We start from the raw sequence: 27,180 nt of genomic DNA, 5'->3' as shown, positions 1-27,180 counted from the left end.
TCTAGTAAAGTTGTAAAGTACTAAAGGCTCACTATAAATAGGGCCCTTAAATTTATTATAAAAGAACTTTTGGTGTTAGTGAATAAAACGATAATATTTTTGGAGATCAAAGGTTGTGATATTTTTATTTCAATCATTTTTCTATCAAGATCTTTAAATATTATTTTAAGTCTTTATTCTTTTGTTGAGGAGTTCTCACCATCAACAATTGGTTTCTTAACGTTAAAATCAATTACATTACAAATATCAAAACTCATTTATAAATTTACATGCTTCTTATAAGCTCCAAGACTTAACCACCAAACCACTACTAAAACTAAAACCAATACAAGACCAAAATTAAAACCAATTACAAATTTCTAAGAAGCTCCAAGAATCGACCATCAATTCACTACACAAAACAGTCACTATCCACTAAAACAAAATATTAATCGCAATAAAAGTAGAAATAGAATGAGAATATTTGACAAAATTATTATCATCATCGAAAAATTCGACGCTCCCACAAATTCAACATAGTTAGACACCGAAGTTATCACTGATATTGGACATTTGTTGGAGTTATCGCTAGAGTTGGAAAGAATTTGACAAAGAGAAATCAGTAATAATTACCAGCTAGTTAAAAATATGATATTGAGAAACCTGTTGACCTCGCTTCAAGCAAAAGACAACGAGTCTTTATTAAACAATTAAATAAAATAAATAATAGAAAGCAAAGAACTATAAGTAAAGAAAATACCAAAATATTCAGAAGTTCGGCCCCGTGATAGTGGTAATGACCTACTTTCCTTTAGGTTGTATTGATTTATGAGACAAAGAACAAAGTATTCTACTCTAAAACTCTTACAAAGAATCTCTGAGTAACTCTCTCCTAGATCACTATTTTCCTCTTGAATATTCTCTGATTTAATCTGTCTCCCCCAATAGTGAGGTGAGACTCAAAATCCTAAGTTACATTTCAAATACTATGTAATTTCCTCTTTTCCTATTTAGTTTAATATTTTGGGCCAAGTCCCAAAGTAACCTTGCTTCCTTTGAGTTGATATTGGGCCAGACCCAAAGGGCCCTATTTTATTTTATTTTTTTTCAAAATGGGCCTTACTTAAATGTCACGCTTCATCATAATTGTGCTAACGAGTCAACGATCTGTAAAGCGCGAAGCCCTAAGTGGCCCAACGAGACAAACAGAAGTTAAGCTCTGTTATGGAGAAACACTCTTGAAATCGAAGCTTTCTTCTCCGACTCCGATCCAATCCAATCTCAGCTGCTAATGGAGGACGCCTATGCTAGATCTGTAACTGAAGTCTTAGATTTCTTCGGTGTGGAACCGACCAAAGGCCTCACCGACGTTCAGGTCGCTCAACATGCCAGAGATTACGGCAGAAACGTTCTGCCGGAAGAGAGAAGAGTTCCATTCTTGAAATTGGTATTGAAACAGTTTGATGATTTACTTGTTAAGATTCTAATTGTTGCAGCAATTGTTTCATTCGTTTTGGCTTTGATTAATGGAGAAACCGGTTTAACTGCATTTCTAGAGCCTTCTGTTATTCTGATGATTTTGGCTGCAAATGCCACAGTAGGAGTAATTACAGAAACAAATGCCGAAAAGGCTCTTGTTGAATTACGTGCATATCAAGCTGATGTTGCGACTGTGCTTCGAAACGGTTGCTTCTCTATAATTCCAGCTACAGAGCTTGTTCCGGGAGATGTAGTTGAAATTTCTGTGGGTTGCAAAATTCCAGCTGATATGAGAATGATAGAGATGCTTAGTAATGAATTACGTGTTGATCAGGCGATTCTAACTGGTGAGAGTTGTTCTGTAGAGAAAGAACTCGAGTCGGCGATTACAACGAAGGCTGTGTATCAAGACAAGACTAATATTCTTTTCTCGGGTACTGTTGTGGTTTGTGGGAGGGCTAGAGCTGTTGTTGTAGGTGTTGGTACTAACACTGCCATGGGTAGCATAAGGGATTCGATGCTTCAAACGGAAGATGAAGCAACGCCATTGAAGAAGAAGCTGGATGAGTTTGGTACTTTTCTTGCAAAAGTTATTGCTGGGATTTGTGTATTGGTTTGGATTGTAAACATTGGTCACTTTCGTGACCCTTCTCACGGTGGGTTCTTGCAAGGAGCAATTCATTACTTCAAGATTGCAGTTGCGCTTGCTGTTGCAGCTATCCCCGAAGGGCTTCCGGCTGTTGTAACGACGTGTTTGGCTCTAGGGACAAAGCGAATGGCGCGATTGAACGCCATTGTTAGGTCTTTGCCATCTGTTGAGACCTTGGGCTGTACTACTGTGATTTGTAGTGATAAAACGGGTACTCTGACAACCAATATGATGTCTGTATCGAAGGTTTGTGTTGTTCAGTCTGTGAATCGTGGCCCTCTTATTGATGAATACAGTGTTAGTGGGACAACTTACGCACCCCAAGGAACTATCTTTGACAGTAATGGCACGCCAATTGACCTTCCAGCTCAGTTGCCTTGCCTTCTTCACTTAGCAATGTGTTCAGCTCTTTGCAATGATTCCATCTTACAGTATAATCCAGACAAAGGGAACTATGAAAAAATTGGGGAGTCAACTGAAGTGGCTCTTCGTGTACTGGCGGAGAAGGTTGGTCTTCCGGGCTATGACTCCATGCCTTCTTCTCTGAATATGTTGAGCAAGCATGAGCGTGCATCATACTGCAATCACTATTGGGAGGATCAGTTGAAAAAGATCTCCGTGGTAGAATTTACTCGAGATAGGAAAATGATGAGTGTTCTTTGTAGCCGAAATCAACTGCAAATTATGTTTTTGAAAGGTGCTCCTGAGAGTATCATTTCTAGGTGCACAAGTGTTCTGTGCAATGAGGATGGTTCTACTGCTCCTCTTACTGCTAGTACCAGAGCCGAGCTGGAATTGAGGTTGCAGAGTTTTGCTGGAAAGGAAACATTAAGATGCTTGGCTATGGCCTTGAAGATGATGCCTGTTGGTCAACAGACTCTCTCCTATGATGATGAGAGGGACCTCACATTTATTGGGTTGGTTGGTATGCTTGATCCACCAAGAGAAGAAGTGAGAAATGCTATGCTTTCTTGTATGAATGCTGGCATACGTGTTATTGTTGTCACAGGGGATAACAAGTCAACAGCTGAATCACTTTACCGCAAGATTGGAGCTTTTGACGACATGGTAGACTTTGCTGGACGCTCTTACACTGCTTCTGAGTTTGAAGAATTACCGCCGTTGCAGCAAACTATGGCATTGCAACGTATGGCACTCTTCACTAGGGTTGAACCTTCTCATAAAAAGATGCTGGTTGAGGCCTTACAACACCAGAATGAAGTAGTTGCAATGACTGGTGATGGCGTCAACGATGCACCCGCACTAAAAAAGGCTGATATTGGAATTGCGATGGGTTCTGGAACTGCTGTGGCAAAGAGTGCTTCAGATATGGTTTTGGCTGATGACAATTTTGCTACAATTGTTGCGGCTGTTGCTGAAGGAAGAGCTATATACAACAACACAAAGCAATTCATTAGGTACATGATCTCTTCTAATATTGGTGAAGTGGTCTGTATTTTTGTGGCTGCTGTACTTGGAATACCTGATACACTTGCCCCTGTACAACTGCTATGGGTTAACTTAGTCACTGATGGATTGCCTGCTACTGCTATTGGCTTCAACAAGCAAGATTCTGATGTAATGAAGGCTAAACCGCGCAAAGTGAATGAAGCAGTAGTCACTGGATGGTTGTTCTTTCGTTACATGGTAATTGGAGCTTATGTTGGCCTTGCCACAATTGCAGGATTTATATGGTGGTTTTTGTACTCCGAAAACGGTCCTAAACTTCCATACAGCGAGCTCATGAACTTCGACTCATGTTCAACAAGGGAGACATACTACCCATGTAGTATTTTCGACGACAGGCATCCATCAACCGTGTCCATGACTGTACTTGTTGTTGTTGAAATGTTCAATGCATTGAATAATCTAAGCGAAAACCAATCACTGCTTGTCATCCCACCTTGGAGTAATTTGTGGCTTCTTGGTTCAATCATCCTAACCATGCTCCTTCACATACTGATTTTGTATGTGCACCCACTCTCAATTCTTTTCTCTGTGACACCATTGTCTTGGTCTGATTGGGCTGCAGTCCTATACCTTTCTTTTCCGGTCATAATCATCGATGAGGTGCTAAAGTTCTTCTCAAGAAAGTCCAGCAGTGGTGTGAGATTAGCTTTTAGATTCAGAAGGCCTGATTTACTTCCAAAAAGGGAAGTTCGTGATAAGTAGTGGTAATCAATGGAGCTGTGACTCACCCAAATTTATCTCACTTCCATATTCTGCAACAATAGGTACGAATATGATGATGAACAGTGCATTAAAAATGCTCTTTTTCTCTTTATCTACATTGATGCACACCACCACGAACCAAGTCATCATATATATATATATATGTTGTGGTGAATGGTTATTTTCGTGCCATTCATCTACCTCAATTTTAATTCAACTTCGTTCCAACATTATTTGGGTTTATTGTTGATGCTCACAATATTTTTTGTAATTTTATTTGTAATGAAACATACAATACCATCATTTTTCGGGTCTAATAATGTCTCGTAGTGTTAGAGGTCCATGGTGGGAATTCTTATGGCATTTTGATGATATTATGAAAAAGAGCTCTCTTGTGGAATTTTAAACTTTAATTAATTAAAAAAGAAAAGTGGAATCTATTATTTTGAAGAGCCTCATAAAGACTTTGTGTTGTAGCTTTGCAAATTGATCTTGGAAATATGTGAAAAGCACTGAAATCTGAGTTTTATTTTGCAGAAACTCAGGCTGTGGTTTATGAAGATCTAAAGTCAGAAAAGATGATGAAAGTTCCTATATGTGACAATTTTGTTGTGATGTTATAAATTTCTAACTTCTTTTTAAAGCAAATAAATTTCTACTTATTTATTGATGTAATTATATAAAATATAATAGATTCTATTTTTTATTTTATTTTATTTTTTTTAAAAAAAAGAGCTTTAAATTATAATTAAGCCTAGTAGTATTACATTTCAATGATTTCATCTCAAATTCAAATCCCTTTTCTTTCTTTCTTTTTTTTTTTTTTTTTTGAAAAAGAGGAAACTTTATTCAAAAAACAAACAAGATACAACCAAACAAGGCACAAGCCTACAAAAGACTCACGGCAGCCACCAAAACAAGCAAAGGACTACCAATTCTTAATTACATCAAGTAAATAAGCATTCTCAAGGCTCCTTTTAAAGGGCTCTTTACTCAACACTCTAAGATGCACAATGTTTCTAACTTCCAAACTTATACTTTTGGGGGAAGCACAAGTTAAGTCAAAAAAACAACAATTTCTATTAGCCCAAATCTGATAATAGACAGCAGCAGTTACCATGTTCAGGAGGCGCTTTCGGAGGTCATGCTTCTTGAAATCACATCTGAAGCTAAGATCAATGGTAGAGTTCGGCCAACTGTAGTTTCCTAGCCAAGAGTTAACTTCTTGTTGGACCCGCTTAGTGAAGATGCATCTATAGAAAATGTGCTCATGAGATTCCTCTTCATTATCACAAACCGGGCAAAGAGTGCTTTGAATCAGAATAATCTTGCTAAGAAAGTCACGAGTGAGCAGTTGGGTGTTGATAATTTGCCAATAAACAAACCTATGTTTTGGCAGCAGAAGGTTGTCCCAAATGCCTTTTGAATAAAGAACTTTCGGTTTCTCAACAAGGAAGTTGTAAAAAACCTTTGCTTTAAATTTGGTTCCCTTCACGGCCTGCCTCAACTTGGCCTCATCTGTAGAGTCTCGAAGCTTCAGCATCTTTTTAAAATACCAGCTAGTGTCTTGAGTCTTTGGGACGCTCCATATGTCTCTGCCCTTCAAATAGATGGATTTGATCCATTTGACCCATAAGGAATCTTGTTTGCTTGCAAGAGCCCAAAGAAATTTAGCCATAAGCGCCTTGTTCCAATTTTTCCCATCACGGAAGCCAACTCCACCAAGACCTTTAGGGAGGCAAACTTTATCCCAAGAGGCTCGATGAAGCTTACTCCTGTTGCCATTAGAACCCCAAAGAAAATCTCGGCAACTCTTATCAATAGCAGCCGTGACCTTAGATGGGAGAATGAATATGCTCATCCAAAAGTTCCTTATGCCAAGTAAGACTGAGTGGATCAATTGAGCCCTACCCGCAAAGGACAAGTTTCTACTAGCCCAACAATTGAGATTCCTGTTGATTTTATCAAGGATTATACCACAATCAGCAAACTTCCATTTGGTAGGACGAAGGTTGACTCCCAAGTATTTAAGAGGGAACCCTCCTTCTTCAAACTTGACTAGATCTAGCATTTGCTTCCTAGTCTCAACATTAACTCCTCCAAAAAAGATTTGAGACTTGGAAGTATTGGCTGCCAAACCAGTTGCTTTGCAGAAGCAAGAGAAAGCTTCATGGATTAACTTGATCGAGCTAACATTCCCTTTGCAAAATATAACAAGATCATTTGCAAAACAAAAGTTTGTCAGTTTTAAATGTTTGCACATCGGGTGATAGCCGAACCCTTTCTTCCCAGCAAAGTGACTACAAAGTCTAGTGAGATACTCCATAATCACCACAAAAAGAAGAGGGGACATTGGATCTCCTTGACGCAAGCCTTTCCTGCCTTTGAAATTGCCTTGGATTCTACCGTTCAACAGTAAATAATAGTGAGTACCTTCCAGACAAGTCATAATCCAACTAATAAAGCGCGAGGGGAAGCAAAGAGACCTCAAAAGATCCTCAACAAATTGCCAATCAACAGTGTCATAGGCCTTGCTTAAGTCAATCTTCATAATACATCTTGCTGAAATATTTTTCCTTGTGTAGCCTTTAAGGAGATCTTGAAAAATCATGATGTTATGAGCAAGTAATCTGTTTTTGATAAACGCTCCTTGATTATTCTGAACAATGATAGGAAGAACTTCAGAAAGCCTTGTGCAAATCATTTTGGAAATACACTTGTAGATTGTGTTACAACAAGCTATAGGTCTGTAGTCCTTTGCTGATTCCGGGTTAGCTACTTTCGGGATAAGAGAGATGACCGTTTCATTGAAGTGTTTTGGGAGCCTCCCATTTGCGAAGAACCCCAACACTGCATTAGCCACATCGTCCTTAATCTTTCTCCACATGTCCCTGTAAAATCCAGACCCAAACCCATCAAGCCCCGGGCTTTTAGAAGGATGAATACTGAACAAGGCTTTTTTAACATCACCCTTGTTAAAAGGTCTAATCATATGGACTTGTTGCTCTAAGTTAAGGCACTTTCCATGGTTGATACTTTCAAGATCTATCTTCAACGTAGCATTGCTCTTGCTGCCCATGAAGGTCTCAAAGTGCTTCACAAAGTGTTTAACAACATCCTCAAAGCTGTCCACAATTTTATCATCTTTGACAAAGGTGGTGATTCTATTCTCCATTCTTCTTTTCCTCATGGCCATATGAAAGAAATTAGAGTTTTCATCATTAAATTTAATCCACTGAATCTTACTTTGTTGCCTCAGCCACTTCGAATACCTGTCTTTAGCTAAAAGAAACTTTTGCTGAGCAATGGTGACTGCTGCCTGTTGAAGAGCATCCGAGGGGTTGGTTGCTGCAGCCTCTTGACTGAGACAAAAGTTTTCTTTAGCAGCCTTGTATTCCATAACCACATCCCCAATGTTTTCCTTGCAAAAAACTTTCAATTCATGCTTCAATCTGAGAACTTTCTGCACCAAACCCGCCAGCCCCTCATAAACCGTAGGCTTTCTCCAACTTCCCATAACTGTTTCCTCAAACCCCAAGTAGGAAGACCAATGATTCCCATATCTAAAAGGTTTTACCCCCATATTACTAGCCTCATGAAACCGGATTAGACATAAGCTGTGATCTGAGACAACTTCCCATTTGAAGCAAGCATTGGTGTTTGGAAATTCGTCCAACCAAATATTGTTAGAAAAAACACAATCAAGTTTAGAATAAATTCTATCTCCAACTTCATGTTTATTCGTCCAAGTAAAGAAGGAACCGGAACATTTTAGCTCCTCAACTTGGCCTAAAGCAAGCCAAGATTGAGCATCTAAAATGTCTCTGCTAAGAATCTGTCTTCCCCCAAATCTGTCTTGGTAGTTGAACATAGCGTTGAAGTCACCAAAGATGATCCAAGGCTCGTTTATATTCCCAAAACCAGCAAGCTTATCCCACAAATCCTTTCTAGTTTCTAAAGAGTTGCTGCCATAAATCGCAGTAACAAAAAAAGCCTTTTTTTGGTCAAACAACTTGACTTTACAATGAACAAATTGGCTATCCTCGCTTATCATGGTCACTTGAACATAATTCTTCTGCCAAAGTAAGATTATTCTACCAGCAATAACAGTGCTAGAGTAGTAATTCCAAGAAGTAAAATTCTCCTCCATACTAGAACAAGCTTTTTCATGCTTAAGTTTGGTCTCAAACAAAGCACCAAACCCAATTTTATTCACTCTCAAAATATCAAGGATAGCAAGTTGCTTGTCCTTTTTATTCATCCCTCTAACATTCCATCCTAACATGTTTAAAGCATCCATAAAAAATGATTAGAGTTAGGAAGTATATCCCCTTCAATTTCTGCATTTTGCAACACTTTATAGCCATTGGTACTGCTGGGTACATTACTTTCCTTCATGTCTATAGCAGTCTTACTTTGTCTCAGCCCTTTCTTTCGAGGGGTTAACCATCTGTTCTCCCCATCTGCTTCTTTTACCTCACTTGGACCTGCCGCCCCTACCTTATTTTGCACTAGCAAACTAGTGTTTTCCTCCTGTTCAGTAGCATTCATTATCCCTGGTTCTTTGTTCAAGTTTACATCCTGTTTTTCCTTCAGAACCTCATTGTCAACACCTTGTTTTTTCTTCCAAACAACCTTTTTATCTCTATTACAATTAACAACAGTATGCCCCAAGTTAGCACACGCTGCACATTTGGAAGGAAGCCATTCATACTCCACAGGTTGTTCAACTAGTTGCTTTCTTTCATTAACAAAAGCAATAGCTTTCGGAGGGTCATCCGATATTTCAATCTCCACAAGGACACGAGCAAATTTCACCATCGATCGCTCTTGCGTAACTTTATCTATCATCACCGGTTTGCCAATAGTACTAACAAGTGCACTGAGGTTGTTTCGTCCCCAATATTGCAGCCCCAATCCATTTAGACGGATCCAAACGGGAACTGAATTCACCATACGAGTTGTATCAAGATCCGTGGACCAAGGACGCAAGACAACAGGTTTCTTGTCAAAATGAACCACATCTGCCTCAAGAATCAGATCACGGGTTGCTTCATCTCTGAAATTAACCAGAGTACATCCTGAATGCATACGGACGATCTTCTCAATACCAAGATTGCCCCAAATTCTCTTCACAAATTCTCTTCACAAATCCTTCAAATCCCTTTTCTTAAATATAAAACAAAGTAAAAAAATGATAATTAAATGTGTTTTATAGCTTTGTAGACTACAAAGATATAATTTGGATTGTCTGAGAAATTGTTATTGATTTAATAAAAAAAAAATGACTAAAGACACTTTCAGTTAAAATATGAAGAGTGTTTTCTTAAAAATTTTCTCAATGGTTATGTTTAGAAGTTAGATTTTCATGGGATAAAAAAATACAAGGAATGGGCAGGGAAAAAAATGTGTGTTGTATAAAAGAAATTTGATTTAACAAAATTTTTCATATCCAACATAAAAAAATTGATATATATGTATAAGACATGTTTATAGTTGGGATTATTGTTTTGTCCCTATTTTTATAGCCATATAATAAATCTAATGATTATAAGTAAGTAGATGTAAGATAATAGTTAATATTTGAGTGTATTAAATTATTTATTATATATTTTCTAATAATATTTATTAAATAAACTTTTTATTTATAAAATAATTAAATATTATTTCTCTCCTCTTCCCCATTCCTCTAATAATCAATTGACAAATATTTTTTATTTTTTTTTTTAAAAAAAAAACTAACTTGATTAATAAATAAGACTCATTTTGTCAAATGTTAGTTAAATTTTTAAATTGTGTTTTAATATTTTTGAATAATTTTTTCCTACAATAACTTTTTATTTTCCTTTTACCAGAATTTATTTTAGAAAAGCATACTTACATTCCTAGAAATATTTGTTATAATATATTTTTTTAAGAGCCAGTAGTCTCGTGATCTGTAAAGAGAAATAGTGGGTAAGCTGTGCAATTTCACATCGACTGGGGAAGGTCAAATCTGATGATTCTGAGACTGTGTAGGTATGGGACTACACAATTGAAGGGGGCTTAAATGGATTGATTGGTACTACCTATATCAACAAGGTGCATCTTGTTTTTCGGTAGCCCATCACGAAAGAACTCCACAATTAAGCGTGCTTGACCTTGAGTAATTTCAGGGTAGGTGACCTCCTGGGAAGTTTTCCCAAGAAGCGTGCGAGTGAGGACAAAGCACGCTGGAAACACTCGTGTTGGTCTGTAAGGTCAGTCATCAATCCAAGAAGCAGCTAGAGTGGCGTACTCGTGTATAAGAGCCATTATTCTGTGGGTGTAAGGGCCCAATGGAGGCTTGAAGCGGGAACATTACAAATGGTATCAGAGCCTTGACCCAGCCAGAAGTGTGGTCGACGAGGACACCGAACCCTGTAAGGGGGGTAATTGTGACAGTCAGTAGTCTCGTGATATGTAAGGAGAAATACTAGGTAAGCTGTGCAATCCCACACCGCCTGGGAAGGTCAAAGAGGGATTAAATGGATTGATTGGTACTACCTATATCAACAAGGTGCATCTTGTTTTCTAGTAGCCCATCTCGAAATAACTCTACTGTTAAGCGTGCTTGACCTTGAGTAATTTTAGGATGTGTGACTTCTTGGGAAGTTTTCTTAGAAAGCATGCGAGTGAGGACAAAGCATGCTAGAAGTACTCGTGGTTGTCTGTAGGGCCAGTCATCAATCCATGAAGCAGCTAGAGTGACGTACTTGTGTATAAGAGCCATCATTCCGTGGGTGTAAGGGCCTAATGGAGGCTTGAAGCGGGGACGTTACAAATGGTATCAGAGCCTTGACCCAGCCGGAAGTGTGTTCGACGAGGACGTCGGACCTCGTAAGGGGCTGATTGTGACAGTCAATAGTCTTGTGATCCGTAAGGGGAAATAGCGAGTAAGTTGTGCAATCTCACATCGCCTGGGGAAGGTCAAGTGTGATGATTCTGAGACTGTGTAGGTATGAGACTACACAGTTGAAAAGGGCTTACCGTGTAGAGATAAATGATAGAGTTCTTATTTCAGTAATTATATTATTTTACTAAAATATCATTCATAGAAAACTAAGTGTTTTAAGGATAAAATACATTGAATGGTAAAACGGTAAATTTTTCCATACTCGATGTAAATCATCTATAGAGGATCTTTGATTATTAGGATTATAATAATAGATAATTAATAGCGTATCCATATCTTGGAACATATAGAGTGTTATATATAATTAAGAGTGCAATTTCAAATCTATAGTGGAGTCAGGAGGAATTAATAAGTTAGAAAATTTACTCGGTAAATTCTAGAACTGCTTATTGGAAGCTTGATTATATAGGCCCATGGTTCCCACACTAGTTGAGATAATACTACTTGTAGACTCAATTAATTGGTTTTAAGTAATCAATTAGAATTCTAAATTAGATTATGTCTTTTATTTATGAATTTTTACTATGGAAGGGACTAATTGAGAATAAAGAGGTTTTTATGGTTTATTTATTAATTGAGAGACTTTGTAAGGTCAAATTAATAAATAAATTAAATGAAAATTTTATTTGATAATTATTTATAATTATTAAATAAATAGATTTGACATTTAAATATTTAAAGTTAAAATATGACATTTATGAAAGAAAATATAAGTTGTTGAAATAAAATAGCAAAACTGTAACTAGTGGGGTCCACAATAGAGGGCCAACTACTTAAGTGATTTTAAGCCATTTTTTTTATTTTATTTAATTACATATAATTTAAACCTAACCCTAGATAAAAAAACCTATAAATAGAACATGACAGACTCATAACCTGATAACTCATCATTAGTCTATTTTGTCAGAAAATAGAAAAGAGAGGCTCCTCTCTTAATTTTCGAGTTCTCTTCTTCTTCATCATCAAAATTTCGTGCCTATAGTTTTAGAGTACATGATCACTCATATCAAGTCAAGTACTTAATCATAGTGTGGAAGATTGTGAAGAATTCTAACACCTGAAAGAGATCCAAGCTTAGATCTTGTTATTACTCCGCGATAAAAAGGAACAAGTGTTAGAGATCTACGTGGAAGGAGCCATATTATTCCGCTGCCACCAGTGTAAGATTTTCTATAACTTTATATGTGTTTAATTTATTATTTTAGCAAATTTATATTTAGGGTGTTAGATTATAGGATATAATCAACACACATGTTAGTTATTTAAGATATCCTATAAAATTTTAAAAAATTTGAACTAATTTATAATATAGAAAGCAATATTCAAATAGTCTATTTCACACACGTATAAAATAAAATAGTCACGCGTGCAACACACTCTCTGAACCCTATTTTCGCTGCGTTAAATTTTTTAAAATTTTTCAAAATTTGCAAGATGTTTTAAATAACTATAACATACATGACCATGAGAGAAAAATTGATTAAAAAAATATTTCAAATACCAAAATAGATTAAAATGTATCGTTGTATCATTTTTAAGAGAATGCATTGTAGAATTTCTAAAAAAAAAAATATACTTTCAAAATAAAAATAAAAATAAAAGAACAGTTAAAAACCTCACGTGCGTTGCACGTGTCTTACAGAGATCCAGTTAAAACCCTTCTCCATTTTCTTCAGTCTCTCTCTGCATTTCGCTCAGCTCACTGAAACCCTAAGACGCCGAGCATTGAATCCCAGGTAATTTGCGTCAATGGTATCTGGCTTATACGTTATTATGGTTCAGTTTTGTTACTTTTGATTTAAACAACTGCTTTTCATTGAATCATTTATCTCGTGCATAACTGAAACTAGAAAAATTAGAGTTGGAATTTTTTTTTTTTTTTGAAATCAATTAGAGTTGGAATTTAAGTTTGGTTTGGTTATTGATTTGTTTTCTTAATTTGAAAGCAGCTCTGAAAAATCTTGTTGAGTTGTGCAAAAAGGAAAAGGGGAAGATGCCTTTGTATGACTGTATGCTTTTGTTGAAACCCCATGTGAAGAAGGAGGCTCTCATGGAGTTGGTTTCTAGGGTAGGAAAACATGTTTACAGAAAAAATGGGGTCCTCACTGAGGTTAAATCATTTGGAACTGTTCAGTTGGGTTATGGTATTAAGAAGCTTGATGGAAGGTACTACCAGGTAGGTTTTCTACTAAATCATTATTATGATTTCTTTCCTTTCTTTCTGAAATTGTTCTCTTTTAAGAATTTAGCTGTGATGCTTTTGTGGTTTCATGATCATCTAAGGACACATTTAGAACTTCATCTTTGCCGTACCTTTTTTCTTTGGCATGATTTATTGTGATTTTGCTTATATGAAAGAGGATATCAATGCCAATTCTTTGATGTATTAACGTTATTGGAGGTTGATTGCTGGGAGACAGTGAAATTTCATTCTGGGGATTTCTGAATTTCTAATGTTGCTTGTGGATCATTGTAAGGATTATCAGTTAAAGAACGTAATTTTTGGTGGTTGCCTTGATGACACAATTTTTGATCATTATATGTGAAGGCTGTTTGTATTTATAGTAGTTAACTGGAAATAATTTCTTGTTGTTTTCTGTTAAATTGGTGTTTTTCACTTATTTTGTATTAATTCTGTATTGTTAATACAAGTTTGGGGTCATTTCCGAAAAAAAGAAAGGTTGAGGTTCTGTTTAAAAAATAAAAATAAGAAATCAAAGTAATATCTCAACTTGATTTTAAGTTTGAAATTCTACAGATTTAGAGTTCAATTATGTAGTATGCTGTGAGTGTGTGTTCTCTACTTCTTCAATTAATAAAGAATATACTAAAATACTACTAGAAAGCATTAGATTATCGATGTCTTGAGAAGCTTCTGAGATGGTTTGTTTTCAGTCTTGTAAATTTCTAATAGGCACTATGCAAGGAACTCCTAAAAACTGAGAATATTTCAAACCAGTCTTGTGACCCAGAAAAGTTGTTGCTTTCATCTGTTAGTGGCTTTTCCCATGTTATGTGTTGATGTAGTTGGAATTTAAGTTTAAGGGATCCATATTTGATGGATTCTTGGGATTATGTGATGGAATGATTTTCTATATTTAAGGTACCAAATGTCTAGTAATACAAAAATTTAAGCTTCATTGAATATCCAAATCAAATACCAGCACCTTTTGACTTATGTGTTACATATCTGATGATATTTATCTTAAGTTGTTTTTATTTGTGATTGAATCTTAAATAATAATTAAGAGATCCTATTTTAAAAAAAAAAAAACATTAAAAGAAAGAAGAGTCAATCTTTTTTCCAAATTTATGTTTTTTTGGTTGGACATAAAGAGACATTTTTTGCACGTGCTATAGGGTCAACTGATGCAAATGACTATGATGGCTACACCCAACATCAACAAAGAGCTGCATTACCTTAACAAGGAAGATCGGTTGCTGCGCTGGCTTGTGGTCAAACACCGAGATGCAAAATATGGGCTGGAATTTCTTAGCGAAGAGGACAGCACAAGTGAACTCAGTAAGTTTCCTCGAAGCGCTTTATTTGATAATGAAGATATTGACGAGGAAGATGACAACGATGATGAATATGCCGTGGAAGAAGAAGAAGGCAAGCAGGCATAAGGTTAGTAGAGTAGAATTTTGTGGTGGTTCTTATGTCTATTTTCATACATTTGCATTTTGCTCGAAACCCGGATGTAATTACTGTCCAAATTTTGGTTACAAATAAATGTAATCCACAATTATCCCCATATTATTTGCCATGTTCTAGAATGTAGATCCTCATAAAGTATTTCGGGTTTTTGTGTTAGTAAATGATATTTACTCCCGTATTATCTAGTATCTCTTCTATAGTAATTAGAATACTAATGGCAGATGAACTTTATTTAATTCAATAGCTATTAGTCTTCTAGGCATTGCACCCACATATTCATATTTTAAATGAAGTGTTTTTCTAATCCTCTTTTATCTTGTCACTACTAAATAACAAAACTAAAGATTCTATTAGAATAGTGACTTTGTGTTAATCCACATTATGCAGCCAACAGGATAAGTCAATTGGTTTTTTGTGTTGTATGGGAAGATCTGGTTTTTATAAGTATGTTGTTTTAAATTCTGTTTTTCTTCTTTGATGCTTAGAATTATTTAAATTTACATTTAAGGTGGCAGTTTATGTTGGTATTGTATTTAGATCAAGACCCGTTTGTAACCATTAAATATGAAAAGTGAAGCCCTCGAGTAATTTGAACTGTGACTTTTACTTGTTATGATTCACTATGTAGGTGGGTAAAAATACTGGATGAACTTTTAATGTTTTACCACACATATACATACAGGCATGACAAAAAATCTCACTTTTTGGGGTCGGGTTGGGGTGAGTCGAGTCATGTCGTGTTTTCTTTAAGTTGTCATCTTCCAGAAATCTGATATAGGAATTTATGTGATAGCAAATAGACAACATCAAGATTTACGTTTTTTTTTTCCTTTTGATTGTTTCTATAGATTATAGAATTTCAAAAATTATATATTAGCTAGGATATGATAAATAAAATGAAATAATTTGTATATTTGTTCATTTCAGTTCATGTAAAAAACTATATTGTAGTTTTGTGTAAAAAAGAATTGTGCAATTCGGGCCGGATCTAAATACATATACAATTGTTGCAATATTTACTAGAAATTATGAAGGGGGAGAAGAGTAATAGAATAAATGTGGTGGAGCTTCTCATGGAAAGAGTGCCATGGAGATTAATGCTAGAAATATTTTGTATATTTCTTTCAGTCATTATTTGTATTCAACTTCAATCTTAAGTTTACCTAACATTGGTTATAAAAATGGATGCTAAATGCTAATCATTCTTCCTGGAAATAAAATTATATGATGTGATTTGTTACTTTCTTGGACATGCATTCTTACCCAAATGAGAAGTAAACTATAATAAGTAAAGATGGCCTTCTCTTTGTTTGTTGGATTCAATTTGAGATGGAGAGGGCCTACTTTTATTACCTAATAAAATAGGGAATTGATAGGGGTGACAATTGAGGTAATGACACAAACTCGATACAAATTATTGCGGGTTAAGGTCATAAAGAATAGATGCGAGTTGAAATTGAGTCAGACTTGAATGACACGATTATTATTTGGGTTGGGTTAAGGTTAACGCATGTGACACGGAATCAATTAGAATTGATTTGTTTATATCCATATATTATCAAAATTATTAATATGTAGTCAAATCATTATTTATTATATTAGAAAGAAAATTATTATAAAAATACAAGATAGATAATTTATACTTATGGAGAATTTTACTCATTGTATTTTTAATTTGTGATAAATTATTTTAATTAATCAATATATTTGATTGCAACTTGATATATTTTTATTTAGTATATTTAAATGAGTCAAAAAAAAAAAAAATTGATCTTGTGAAGGGTAGGCTCAAGTTGTCTCGAATGACCTATAGGGTTCTCGTCTCGCGATGGGTGCCTTCTACCCTGATCTTTTGGGGTGCTTTCTGTGGATGATGTGGAGTCCCTTCACCCGACATATGTGGTTGGGACCCTGTGCTTTTGTTATTGGCTTTTGTACTGAAAGTGCGAGACTTGAGTTTTGCCTTTGAGTACGTCACTCTAACACTTTTTGCATGCCATTTACCGTAGCTTCTAGCCTTTGGTTCCTCTAACGAAGGTCGTTTATCTCCTCTTTATGGCGGCGAGTTCGGGAGCTAGAGCTCACCGAGTATATTCGCTTTTTCTTTTGAGGTCCACATCTTGAAGTGTTTGGGGTCTTGTGGCACAGATGGTAGAGGGTGCCACACCGAAGTGGTTGAATGCTTCTATTGACGGGGTTAGCCATCGATGCAGTCGTCAAGCCATGTTGTGCTGGGGGCTCTTTTTGCATTGACTTGTTGGTTCACGCTTTGGTTATTCTTCTTTTGGTCTTCTCCAGCGAAGGGAGGTGGAGGTTCTCTTATGATGGTGGTCAGCTGGTTGTCATCTGAGCAAACTCCATTTTCTTGTTGATATTGTGAACGTCTACGCATCTCGAAACAATAGAGTAATTTAGGAACTAACGTAGTTAGTGCTTGTTGTTCCCATAAATGGCGCCAAACTGTTGACATCAAGAACTCGTCAGCCAAGCTATGGCCGAAAAATCTAAGATTTTAGGCGAGATAAGATTAAAGTGTTTATGAACTCAAGAACATGAATGAATTGCAGAGAAGTGATGGAGAAGAAGAAATAGAAATTTTTTATTGCTATCTAAGTGCCTTGCTTACAATGATTTTCCAACTCCTGTCAAATCTGAGGAAATGAGTATTTATAAGTGAGCTCTATTAGCTCTCATTTACATGATGATCCTCTAGTGGTCCCCAAATGTCAGGGGAAGGACGTCCTACTCCTCCAGGTCACAGTTGTAATAGGTGGTCTTGCAACATTGTTGTGAAAATTCTAATACACAAGTATACGTAGTTGAATCAAGTTATATAATGATAAGTAATGTATCGTTCCCACAAAGACTGCAATTAATTACCAAACAATTAAATTTTTTAAATTCTATTTGGTGACAATAATAATAACAAAGAAGGTTTAAGTTCTACTGAAAAGAAAACAAATAATTAAAATGCAATTAACAATGATCAGAGCTTAGGGTGATTAATTTTGATTGAATCTACTTTCTATGATTTAATATAATTTAATTTAAATTTTTAATTTTCATGTGGTAGCGAATTTATTAAAGAAACTTATATTCGTAGGATATATAAATTTCAACCTATATGCAAACTTTCTACGTTTTCGTGATAAATTTAAACATATAGAAGACATTAAGCATAAAAATCCTAAATGTTATACAGGCCATACAGGTACTCTCGTCTAATATCGAAATTTGTACTTATTTCACTATAATATAATTAATACTCACTTCTCTGATTTTGCATTGAAATCATAAACAATTAATTGGTGATCAGACAATTAAAAGAAATTAAATACAAATGAAATAGATACACATAGAAAATTGAGGAAGAACTAAATCATACTAAAACCATAATAAAGTTTTAAACAATCTTCATTAACAACCTTGATTAAAAGTATAGCTACTCATAGTCATTGTAAACAATTGATAACAACTAATTAAGAACATGAAAAATAAAGTAGAAGAAAGAACTCATTGAAAAAATAATGTTGAAAGTCTCCAGAACCGCCTTCTTCCTCTAATTTTTGTTTCTCAAAAGTCCCAATCAAAAGCCCCCTTTTAATTTTCGAAATCAGGGTTTAAAAAACCCTATTGGGCCTCTAAAAGCAGGTGGGTCGCGGCATGGCCCTTCAATGTCGTGGCCCCTGGGTGCATTTTTTGGGTAGCAAGCTTCCTAGTGAGACGACTATAATATTTTAGCCATAACTCTTTCAATATTGCTCGGAACTAGACAATTCAAGATGTTTTGGAAAGTTAAAAGAGAGATCTAAAACTTTTATTCACAATATTTTTCCTCAAAGTGAACTCATCATAGTCAAAAATTGGCTTGAAGCTTCAGACTTGATTTTCGATCAAAAAACAAAGCGTGTTGAGCAACTTTAAAATCTTTCACACCATTATATCTTAAAACTTCAAATTCTATGATAAATTCATCATATTCATCACATTTAACATGTTTTTTCTCATTTTCAATTCATATTATGAATTTTACCATTTAAACATGAAACAAGTATAAAATAAGTGTAATTTTGCACAAAATGAATATAATTAACTAAAACACACCTCTAAAACACTTCATAAAATACACTTAAAACTAGCCTATCAAACATGTACTGTTGTCAAGTGTTAGGTGGTCCTGGGGACAGGAGTAGTGGCTGCAACGTGCTCGTTGTCAGGACATCAGAGCTTGCAAGTGAGAAACCTCCACAACCCGTCCTCTCCCTGTGCTAAGGTGTTGCAGGCGAAGCGTGGCCTTACTCGCTTGCGATGTCCTTTTGATTCTTCTCCTCAAAACATGTTGAGTTTTGGTTGCCTCGTTGAGGGACGTGATGATTTAGTACAATACCTTGATGGGGTTTGCGAGGTCAAGAAGCATGCATGCATGCATCGAGAGAATGAGGCCTACAAGAGGCATGTTGCTTGTGAGGGGCTTGCTGCCTGCGAGCAGCCTGCTGCCTATGAGAGACCTGCTGCCTGCGAGAGGCATGTTGCGACTTGCGGGTGGCATGCTTCTTGCGAGAGGCATGCTGCCTGCCAGTGGCATGAGGCCTGTGAGTGGCCTTGACGAGTGGCTATGTCGTCGAACGATCCCATCATGGCCAACTCCAGGAGTGAGCTTCATCATCCTCTCGAATAGCCTGGACAAATCTAAAGGATTACAAGTGTTAATTTTTGGGGTTAACAAATATCTATATGTTCAAACTTTATTATTTTTTTTGTTAATTTTTTTTATTATTTTTTGGTTTTAAAAAAAATAAAAATCTTTATTATTCGTTATGATAATTTATTGACAAGATTCCTAATAAAAATTAATAAATTGAAAGTACTCTAATTATTTTGATAGATTTTAGGGTTAATACTGTTGACTGTGAATTTAGCCAACTGACACAAAGTCTGACTAGAATTTGATCGTTACTTATGACTGTCACGTGTGGAATAATAAATGTAAGAGACATACACATTTATAGAGGTCCTATCCTTTTTGTTTAGGTAATGACATATTCCCATTTTAGTTGTATTCACTCTTGAGATAATACCAATCAGATTTCAGGCTGAAATCTTGTAATTTCTAACTAGGCTTTCATCAGTATTACGATGTGTTTTGCATGTGAGAAGTATGAGAAAAGAGAGAGGACTTATTGCTATAGTGCTTCTAAGAGTGATTGCATGTATCTTTTTCACGTAGATTATGACCATTTATATAGTATTAGGTTTTACAAGCTCTACATAGAGATATCCATAAAAAATAAGGAAGTTACAACGTATATTTGAAATTCAAAGCAAATAATAATTAATTCCTAAGGAATAGGGTTGTTATTTGTTGACGAAGAGTTCCTATCTTTGTGGGCAGTTTGAACTGCTCTGAAGTCGTAGGAATGATGAGAGCGAGTTGGAAGGCTTGTGAGAATAACACAAGTGCTGATGTGTTTCTGTGCACTTGGCCCGCCAGCTTTGTTGAAGGTTGCTCGGTGCTTGGAAGCTGGCACTCCTGGCCGACCAGCTATAGGTCCGACTAGGACCTTGCTGGCAAGGTTGTACATCTCATTTTTCTTGTGTGTATCGTGCAACATAGAGTCTCAAAGGTTGAGAGGCTGCACGACAATAATCCTGGCAGATTAGTGATGACCTGTCTTCAACGTATTTTCTGCTTTTTGCCATGTAGATGAGCTACGTCAGGTGGACAAATTTGGGATAACAAATGCTATTTTAGACTCTGTGTTTTGTAAAAGTTAGTGAATGGACCATTTATTTTATAAAATGACAAAATAGACTTTATATTTTTCAAATGGTACAAATAGGACCCTGAGGTACAAAATAGATCTTATATTTTTTTGAATATAACCAACTTGAAGACTATTTCTAACACAGAACAATACAAAAAACATAACCAATTTTGTAATAACAGTTGTAGTTTTTTAGATCGACTTATTATTAAGTTTTATTTTAACAAAAAATTAGTTCATAGTATTATTTAGTACTATTTAAAAAAATACATGGTCTAATTTACGCATAGCTTTATAAACTACATACTTATTATTATTTGTTATTTTTTTTAAGTAGAAGCCTTATCTTTCATTCTTTATGTCTTCTAAACGTACAAACAAAAATTTACTTAATTTTTATTGTCAAAAAATATTATTTTTTCTATTAATAATAAAAGCTACTTTTATGACCTAAATTGTACCGACTAAGACCACTCTGAAGAGTTATTTTACTCTATGTTTTGAAATACACTACCAAAGTTTTTATGTTTTCTATTTTATAACGCTCTTTTACGACCCCTGAGGAGGACACTTCCATCGAAGTGGCTCGGTTACTACTCCATGGACAGGAGGGGCAGGAAGAGACTGACCATTTATCTTGTTTTCGGCATGGTAAGAACTCAAGAAATAAGTCGTCGAAGGACCAATGAATTCTGGTGGAATAGAAGAATTTTCATGCACTTGTTTATTACGACGAAACCAAATATGTCGCCAAGTAACAAGGACCAATTCAAATTTCTCTACAAGGAAGTTGAAGAAGATAATTGCAAATAAAATTATAAATATCATCTACAATCATATGTGGATTACTAACTTTAAAGGCACAAAGCTTTGGCGTCGAGGCAAGCTTACTACAAACCCAAAGCGCATGATGTATAGTTTCCAATCCACTGGGACAAAGCGGGCACAAATTATCATTCAGGAGTCCATGTTATGGAGATTGATCTTTGTAGGAATCCAATTAGAAGAAAGTCTCCAAGAAAAGTCTTCAACTCTTCTTTATTAGAGCACTCACAACAATTTCTCTAAAATAGAGCTTTAACTCAAATTCTTGTGGTCTTGGTATGGTGGCCAGAGATCATGATGGTAAGGTTTTTGCTTTAGTTGATTGGGAAGTCCATGGTAGTCCTCCCTCGGAATGGGTCGAAACTCTTGCAATTAGCAATATCCTCTCTCAGTGCATCTCCTTTTGTATCCACAATATTTAGATTGAATTCAATTGTCAAAGTTTGATCCACAAGCTCAATACTTTAATGATCTTGGACTCTTTTTTGGGGTTACTTCTTGATGATATTAGAGATTCATGTTTTGAATTTTTCTACTGTAATTTTCAATTATTATCTTAGACTTGTTAATGTAGTAACTCATACCCTTGCTAAATATGCTTTGCAAGATACTTCTAGTACAATTTGGTGGCATGATTACTCTTCATGTATTCATAACAGTTTTTTGGCTGATGCTAGTTATCAGTAAATCCTTTAGTCTTTGGCCTCTTTGAAAGTCACCGTGTTTGGGGGTGTTTTTTGAGACTATTTTTTTTTTTTCAAAAATAAATAAATAAATAAAGAAGAGAAATATTAAGGGGCACCTTAAGGTATCAAACATTATCAAAGGTGACATATTGTTATTATTGTAATTTAATCGAGTCTCACACATTTTAGTATAATGAATTATATAGGAAGCTGCTATGCTAACCACTACCAACTCACCAAAATTGTATTGTGTTGAATACTAGGGGTGTTCGCGGTGCGGGTGGTACAGTTTTAACTATTTTTTCATATCAATTCGCACATGCAGTTTTTTTTAATTTTCCAAACCGCAATCGCACCGCGAAACTAAAAAACCGCAAAAATTGGACCACAAAATATAATGTGGTGCGGTGCAGTTTATGCGGTTTTAACGGTTCGGACTATCACTAAATAATTAAACTATCACAAATAAAGTAAAGCTTAAGCAACACTTGTCAAAAATACCATAAGATTTGAAAATAAATATGAAAAAAAAAGTTTCAAGTTTCAATAATAAAATAATTAGTGGGTTTGGGTTGGGTCGTCACATATTGGACCTAATAAATATAAAAATTTGTATTTTTATAATATGCGGTACGGTGCGGTTTGAACTGCATATTAACAATTCAAAACTGCAAACCGCACCGCACTGCGCGATTTAAGAAAAATTCAAACCGCGACCACACCGCAAAGAATTTCAAACTGCATATTTTTTGCAGTGCAGTGTGGTGCAGTTTGAACGGTTTGATGGACACTCCTATTAAATACCATAAAGTATCTTAAGCAATGCTTAATAAAGAAAATCTGAAAGATAGTCCAATTTTGTACTTTCTTTCTTCTCAAACAGTATACATAGGGGAATATAGTTTGTACCTTTCATAGGTAAAATTAAATAATCTAATTATCTTCTTTTTTTCACCGACTAATATCTGAATTATTAATATTTAATAGATGAATAGTTCATGAGTTTCGATAAACTTTTTGCTACTCAATTCTTTTAGTATTATTAATTAAGGTAGGCTCTAGATTAGTTCAACCCCAATAAACGTTAATTTAAATGCTAATTAATATTGTTTATCTAATTGCAGGGTACGTCCAAGGCTCATGTTAGCACTGTGAGTCTGTGAATGAAGTTGCTCGTGCCACCATTTGACACGTGGCAATCAACGTATATGTACGACATTCAAATCCAATTCAAAGGTGGACCCATAGAAATTGAAGCTCAATTAAATTGGGAATTTTACAAAAATACTGCTTTTGGGCCAAAACTTTACAATTATACTGGGACACGGCAAAAACAACATTTTTACTGCCCCAGCCCAATTTCATTACTTTTGTACTGTCCAAGCCCAACAGTATAACATTTATACTGTGAACAGAAAAACACACGGGAAACAACCTTCTTCGTGTGTGGGGAGACGCCGGAGACGGAAATCACCAAGAAAAAACCATTAAATCCGGCAAGAATAAACAAAAGCAGTAAAATCGACGTCAATAAATAATCATGGCAAAACAACAGTAAAACAACACTAAAACAATCAAACAAAACAAAAGAAAAAAATGATTAAAAAAAACAAACAATCTGCTGCACAACCTCAACACCAGATGCAAAATCAACTATGTTTGCAAGTCTATTCCTAGAAAATTATAAAAAAAAAAAACTAGTAAAACAACACTGAAACAACACAAAAACAAATGAAGCAAATATAACTACTTAGAAAAATATAAAAGAAACACACACCTCAAAACTCTCTTGTAAGTGAGCTCGTCAAATATATTTATAGGAGAACCAAAAGAAAAAAAACCACAAAAATAGCCAAAGAGAACGAAGAAGAAATGTATTTATAGCCTCCATCTTCCACACTCACAGACATAACCATCACAACAACACGAGAACACCCAGAAAATACCTATTAATTCCAGCGAGATGGAGCAAGGGCAGTGAAATCGGCATCAAATAAATAAATCATGAAAAACAACAGTAAAACAATACTAAAACAATACTAAAACAAAAAAAAACAATAAAAAAGAAATGATCAAAAATTAACTATGTTGTGCACATCCTCAATACTAAATGCACTATATTTGCAAGAAAAGTTCTAGAAAATTAGAACAAAAAAAAACCACACTAACTCTTATATTTAAAAAAAAAAACATAACTAAGAACTTCAAAAAATTAAAAAAAAAAAAAAAGAAGAAGAAAAGAAAAGAAGATGAAGAAGAAGAACTAAGAACTATCACCATCATGGTCTTCCTTCCCCTCATCATCTCAGCCATGAATTATCTATTCTGTGTCTTTGCAGCCGGTGTTCTAAGTTTCTTTCTTTTCCTTCAATATTTTTTTTTTTTTTGAATGGTTCCTTCAATATAATTAAGTATATATAATAGTAGAGTTGGACATCATATATATATGTTGATAGGAGAGGAGATGTACGTGGCAAGCATGCATGAACTGATTTGTCACATCTCACATCTCTACATATATATAATAGTAGAGGGTTAGCTTTATTGAGTAGTGTGTGTGAGAGTTGTCACATCTCACATCCAAATCAATCATTTTAATAAAACAAAAAAATTTAAATTTTGAAGTGGGGAGACACAACTACCCATTATTTCTTATTTTATTATTATTATTATAAAATATTTTGGAAAAATGAAGCAATGAAGCAATTGGTAATGAATTATGTACTCTGGAATCCGAAGAAAATAACCAAACACAGCTAAAGTTTCAAGGCAGTAAACTGCCAAAGAAAAAAAAAAAAACAGTACAAATGTTGTTTCCAGCGTGGCCCAGTATAAATGTAATAAAATGGAAAAAATCAGTAGTGGGTGTAAATTTCCCTTTATTTGAATGCTATTCTGGCCCCACGTATGGTCGAGATACCAAATCCATTATCCACCTACGAATATGTCCAATCGAAAGAAGAAGACATTACCTGTTTTAAGGAGTGTCCTTTCAAACTTGTCCAAATTAACCATTCTATTTTTTTTTTTTAAAGGAATTAACCATTCTATTTAAGGGAGCAAAATATATAGTAATAAAAAAAAGAAATAACATCTTGTTATTATGTTATTAGTTTAATTCAATATTAATTCTTATAAATTTTTATCAAATAACTATTATATAAAATTACTAACTACTAGTAAAAACATCATCTCATGGATCATAGTATTGTTAAACACTATAGTAATGTTTATGGCAATAATAACTTAAATTACAAATTTTTAATTTACAGATGTATAATTATTTTCTACACAATTAGAGCATCACCAAGGAGGCATCAAATTTGGTGATGCAGTAGAATTAGCCCTCCAACGTAACATTAAATTTTACACTAAATTGTTGTGTGTGCTACAGTGCACGGCATATATGCCGTGCACTGTTCACACGGCATACTTTTTTTTTTTTTTTTTTTTTTTATATAACTAATTTTTGTATATGTCTATATTATTAATTGTATTTATTAAATTACAATTTGTCTTTTTAGTCTTTTTTTTTTATTAAAAAATTAATATAATAATAAGGAATATTTTTTTAGTGTAATTTTTGATGTTGTGGTTGGAGTGAAGATAGTTTTTAACATCAAATTTGGTGATAGTGTGACACCATATTTGATGAGCTCCTTGGAGATGCTCTTATACTAACATTATTAGTTAACATACAATGTTATGTGTGTGTCCAACAATACTCAATAAAAATAAATAAAATTGAGAAAACTCCTTGTACTGTTTTGTGATTATGATTAATAAAAGTTTCATAATTGTTGAACACAGGGGTGGACCCACATATAACCAAGGCGGAAGTCATTTCCCTGAAAAAAATCGGGAAAAAAATATATATGTAATTTAATTAGTTACAACATGTATTTGTAATAAAAAATAATATTTATAAGTATAATATTAACTTTGGTGTAATGGTTAAACTACTTAGCATATAGGTTCGAGGACAAGGGTTCTAATCCCATTAAAAAATACGCCCCCCTCACTTTGAATTCTAGATCTGTCACTGGTTGTACACTTGTTCGTGCATGAACATGTAATTACTTAGAAGAGTTTGATATTTTGATGGTGCGTTTACTAAACTGTAATTGGAATCAGAATAATTAATGAGAGAAATGAATCAGTTTAAAATAAAAATAATCGAAAACAATATTTTATTATGTTGTTTACTAAACTGTCCGAAAAAAAAACCAGAATCATATTATTTTGTTTACATAAATAGAAAAGGTAATCGAAATGCTTTAATTTGACAAAATTGTCATGATTAAAACATGTAATTATTTTCTGTTTATAGACTTTTAAAGGGTATATTTGTCTTTTTTATTTTTAATTAATAAAATTAAAATAAATTAAGTTAGGAAAGGGAAAAGTATTCCTTATAAAAAAATAGAGGGAGAACCTTTTCTTTTGTTTTCTCCCTAATTTGTGTGGGTCTCAATATTTTTTCCATTTTCAAAATTTAGTAAATAATTGTATGAGAATCAATACCAAACTATTCATTCACATTTTTGGTAAGTAAATATGCCCGTTGTCGACTTTAATTTTGTAAAAAAAAAAAAACAAATTGACAGGCAGGTGTCCCCTAATACATTTTGACAAAAGCTTGCTTATGTATCTCTTTATTAGAAAACAAAAATCATACTAGGCTTGCTTATGTATTTCTCTTTTTTTTTTTCTTTTTGATGGAACACCAAGTTACAATTTAGACAGGTATGTTGTTATATAAAATAAACTTAGACAGGTAGGAATATATCTGTATTAGTATTCTTTATTTTTGCAAATTAAAATAGCTAAAAATTAAAATAGAGAGTTAATTTTTATTTTTGCTGTTCTAATTATGGTCTTTATTTTAGTTAATAAATTTAAATTTATCAAGTATAAATTACTTTTATAAAATAATAAAAATATAATAGTACATAAGAGCATGAAAGTGTAAATAAATTGTAAAAAGTTAAAATATAGCTCATTTAACAAAAAGTGTGTTCTAATGGTGTGCT

General features: G+C 34.4%; 2 protein-coding genes across 5 annotated transcripts; both read left to right on the top strand.

Moving 5' to 3' along the window:
* Nucleotides 1-1,127: 1,127 nt before the first annotated feature.
* LOC115725115 (calcium-transporting ATPase 3, endoplasmic reticulum-type) lies at nt 1,128-4,990 on the top strand. Its single transcript, XM_030654545.2, has 2 exons — nt 1,128-4,341; nt 4,817-4,990. The coding sequence occupies exon 1, from the start codon at nt 1,271-1,273 to the stop codon at nt 4,277-4,279; it is 3,009 nt and encodes a 1,002-aa protein (XP_030510405.1). The 5' UTR covers nt 1,128-1,270; the 3' UTR covers nt 4,280-4,341; nt 4,817-4,990.
* Nucleotides 4,991-12,830: 7,840 nt separating this feature from the next.
* LOC115725754 (uncharacterized) lies at nt 12,831-17,775 on the top strand. Of its 4 annotated transcripts, none has more exons than XM_061117050.1 (4): nt 12,831-12,949; nt 13,163-13,389; nt 14,574-14,841; nt 16,881-17,775. In XM_061117050.1, exons 2-3 carry the CDS (start codon nt 13,207-13,209, stop codon nt 14,838-14,840), a joined length of 450 nt encoding a protein of 149 aa, XP_060973033.1. In that variant the 5' UTR covers nt 12,831-12,949; nt 13,163-13,206; the 3' UTR covers nt 14,841; nt 16,881-17,775. The 4 variants fall into 4 exon arrangements, with proteins under 4 accessions (XP_060973033.1, XP_060973032.1, XP_030511218.1 ...); XM_061117049.1 differs by lacking the exon at nt 16,881-17,775 and adding an exon at nt 15,259-15,459; XM_030655358.2 differs by lacking the exon at nt 16,881-17,775 and adding an exon at nt 15,895-16,111 and having other exon boundaries at nt 12,832-12,949.
* The last annotated feature ends 9,405 nt before the right edge of the window (nt 17,776-27,180 follow it).

The sequence above is a fragment of the Cannabis sativa genome, chromosome 6 (assembly GCF_029168945.1).
Source record: "Cannabis sativa cultivar Pink pepper isolate KNU-18-1 chromosome 6, ASM2916894v1, whole genome shotgun sequence".
NCBI lineage: Eukaryota > Viridiplantae > Streptophyta > Magnoliopsida > Rosales > Cannabaceae > Cannabis > Cannabis sativa.
The sequence above is the reverse complement of the archived record's forward strand: the minus strand, read 5'-3'. Positions and strand labels throughout refer to the sequence as shown.

Coding starts and splice junctions, on each gene's coding strand:
- LOC115725754 (XM_061117050.1), top strand. CDS start 13,207: ATGCCTTTGTATGACTGTATGCTTTTGTTGAAACCCCATGTGAAGAAG. Junction 13,390..14,573: donor TTGATGGAAGGTACTACCAG/GTAGGTTTTCTA, acceptor CACGTGCTATAG/GGTCAACTGATGCAAATGAC.
- LOC115725115 (XM_030654545.2), top strand. CDS start 1,271: ATGGAGGACGCCTATGCTAGATCTGTAACTGAAGTCTTAGATTTCTTC.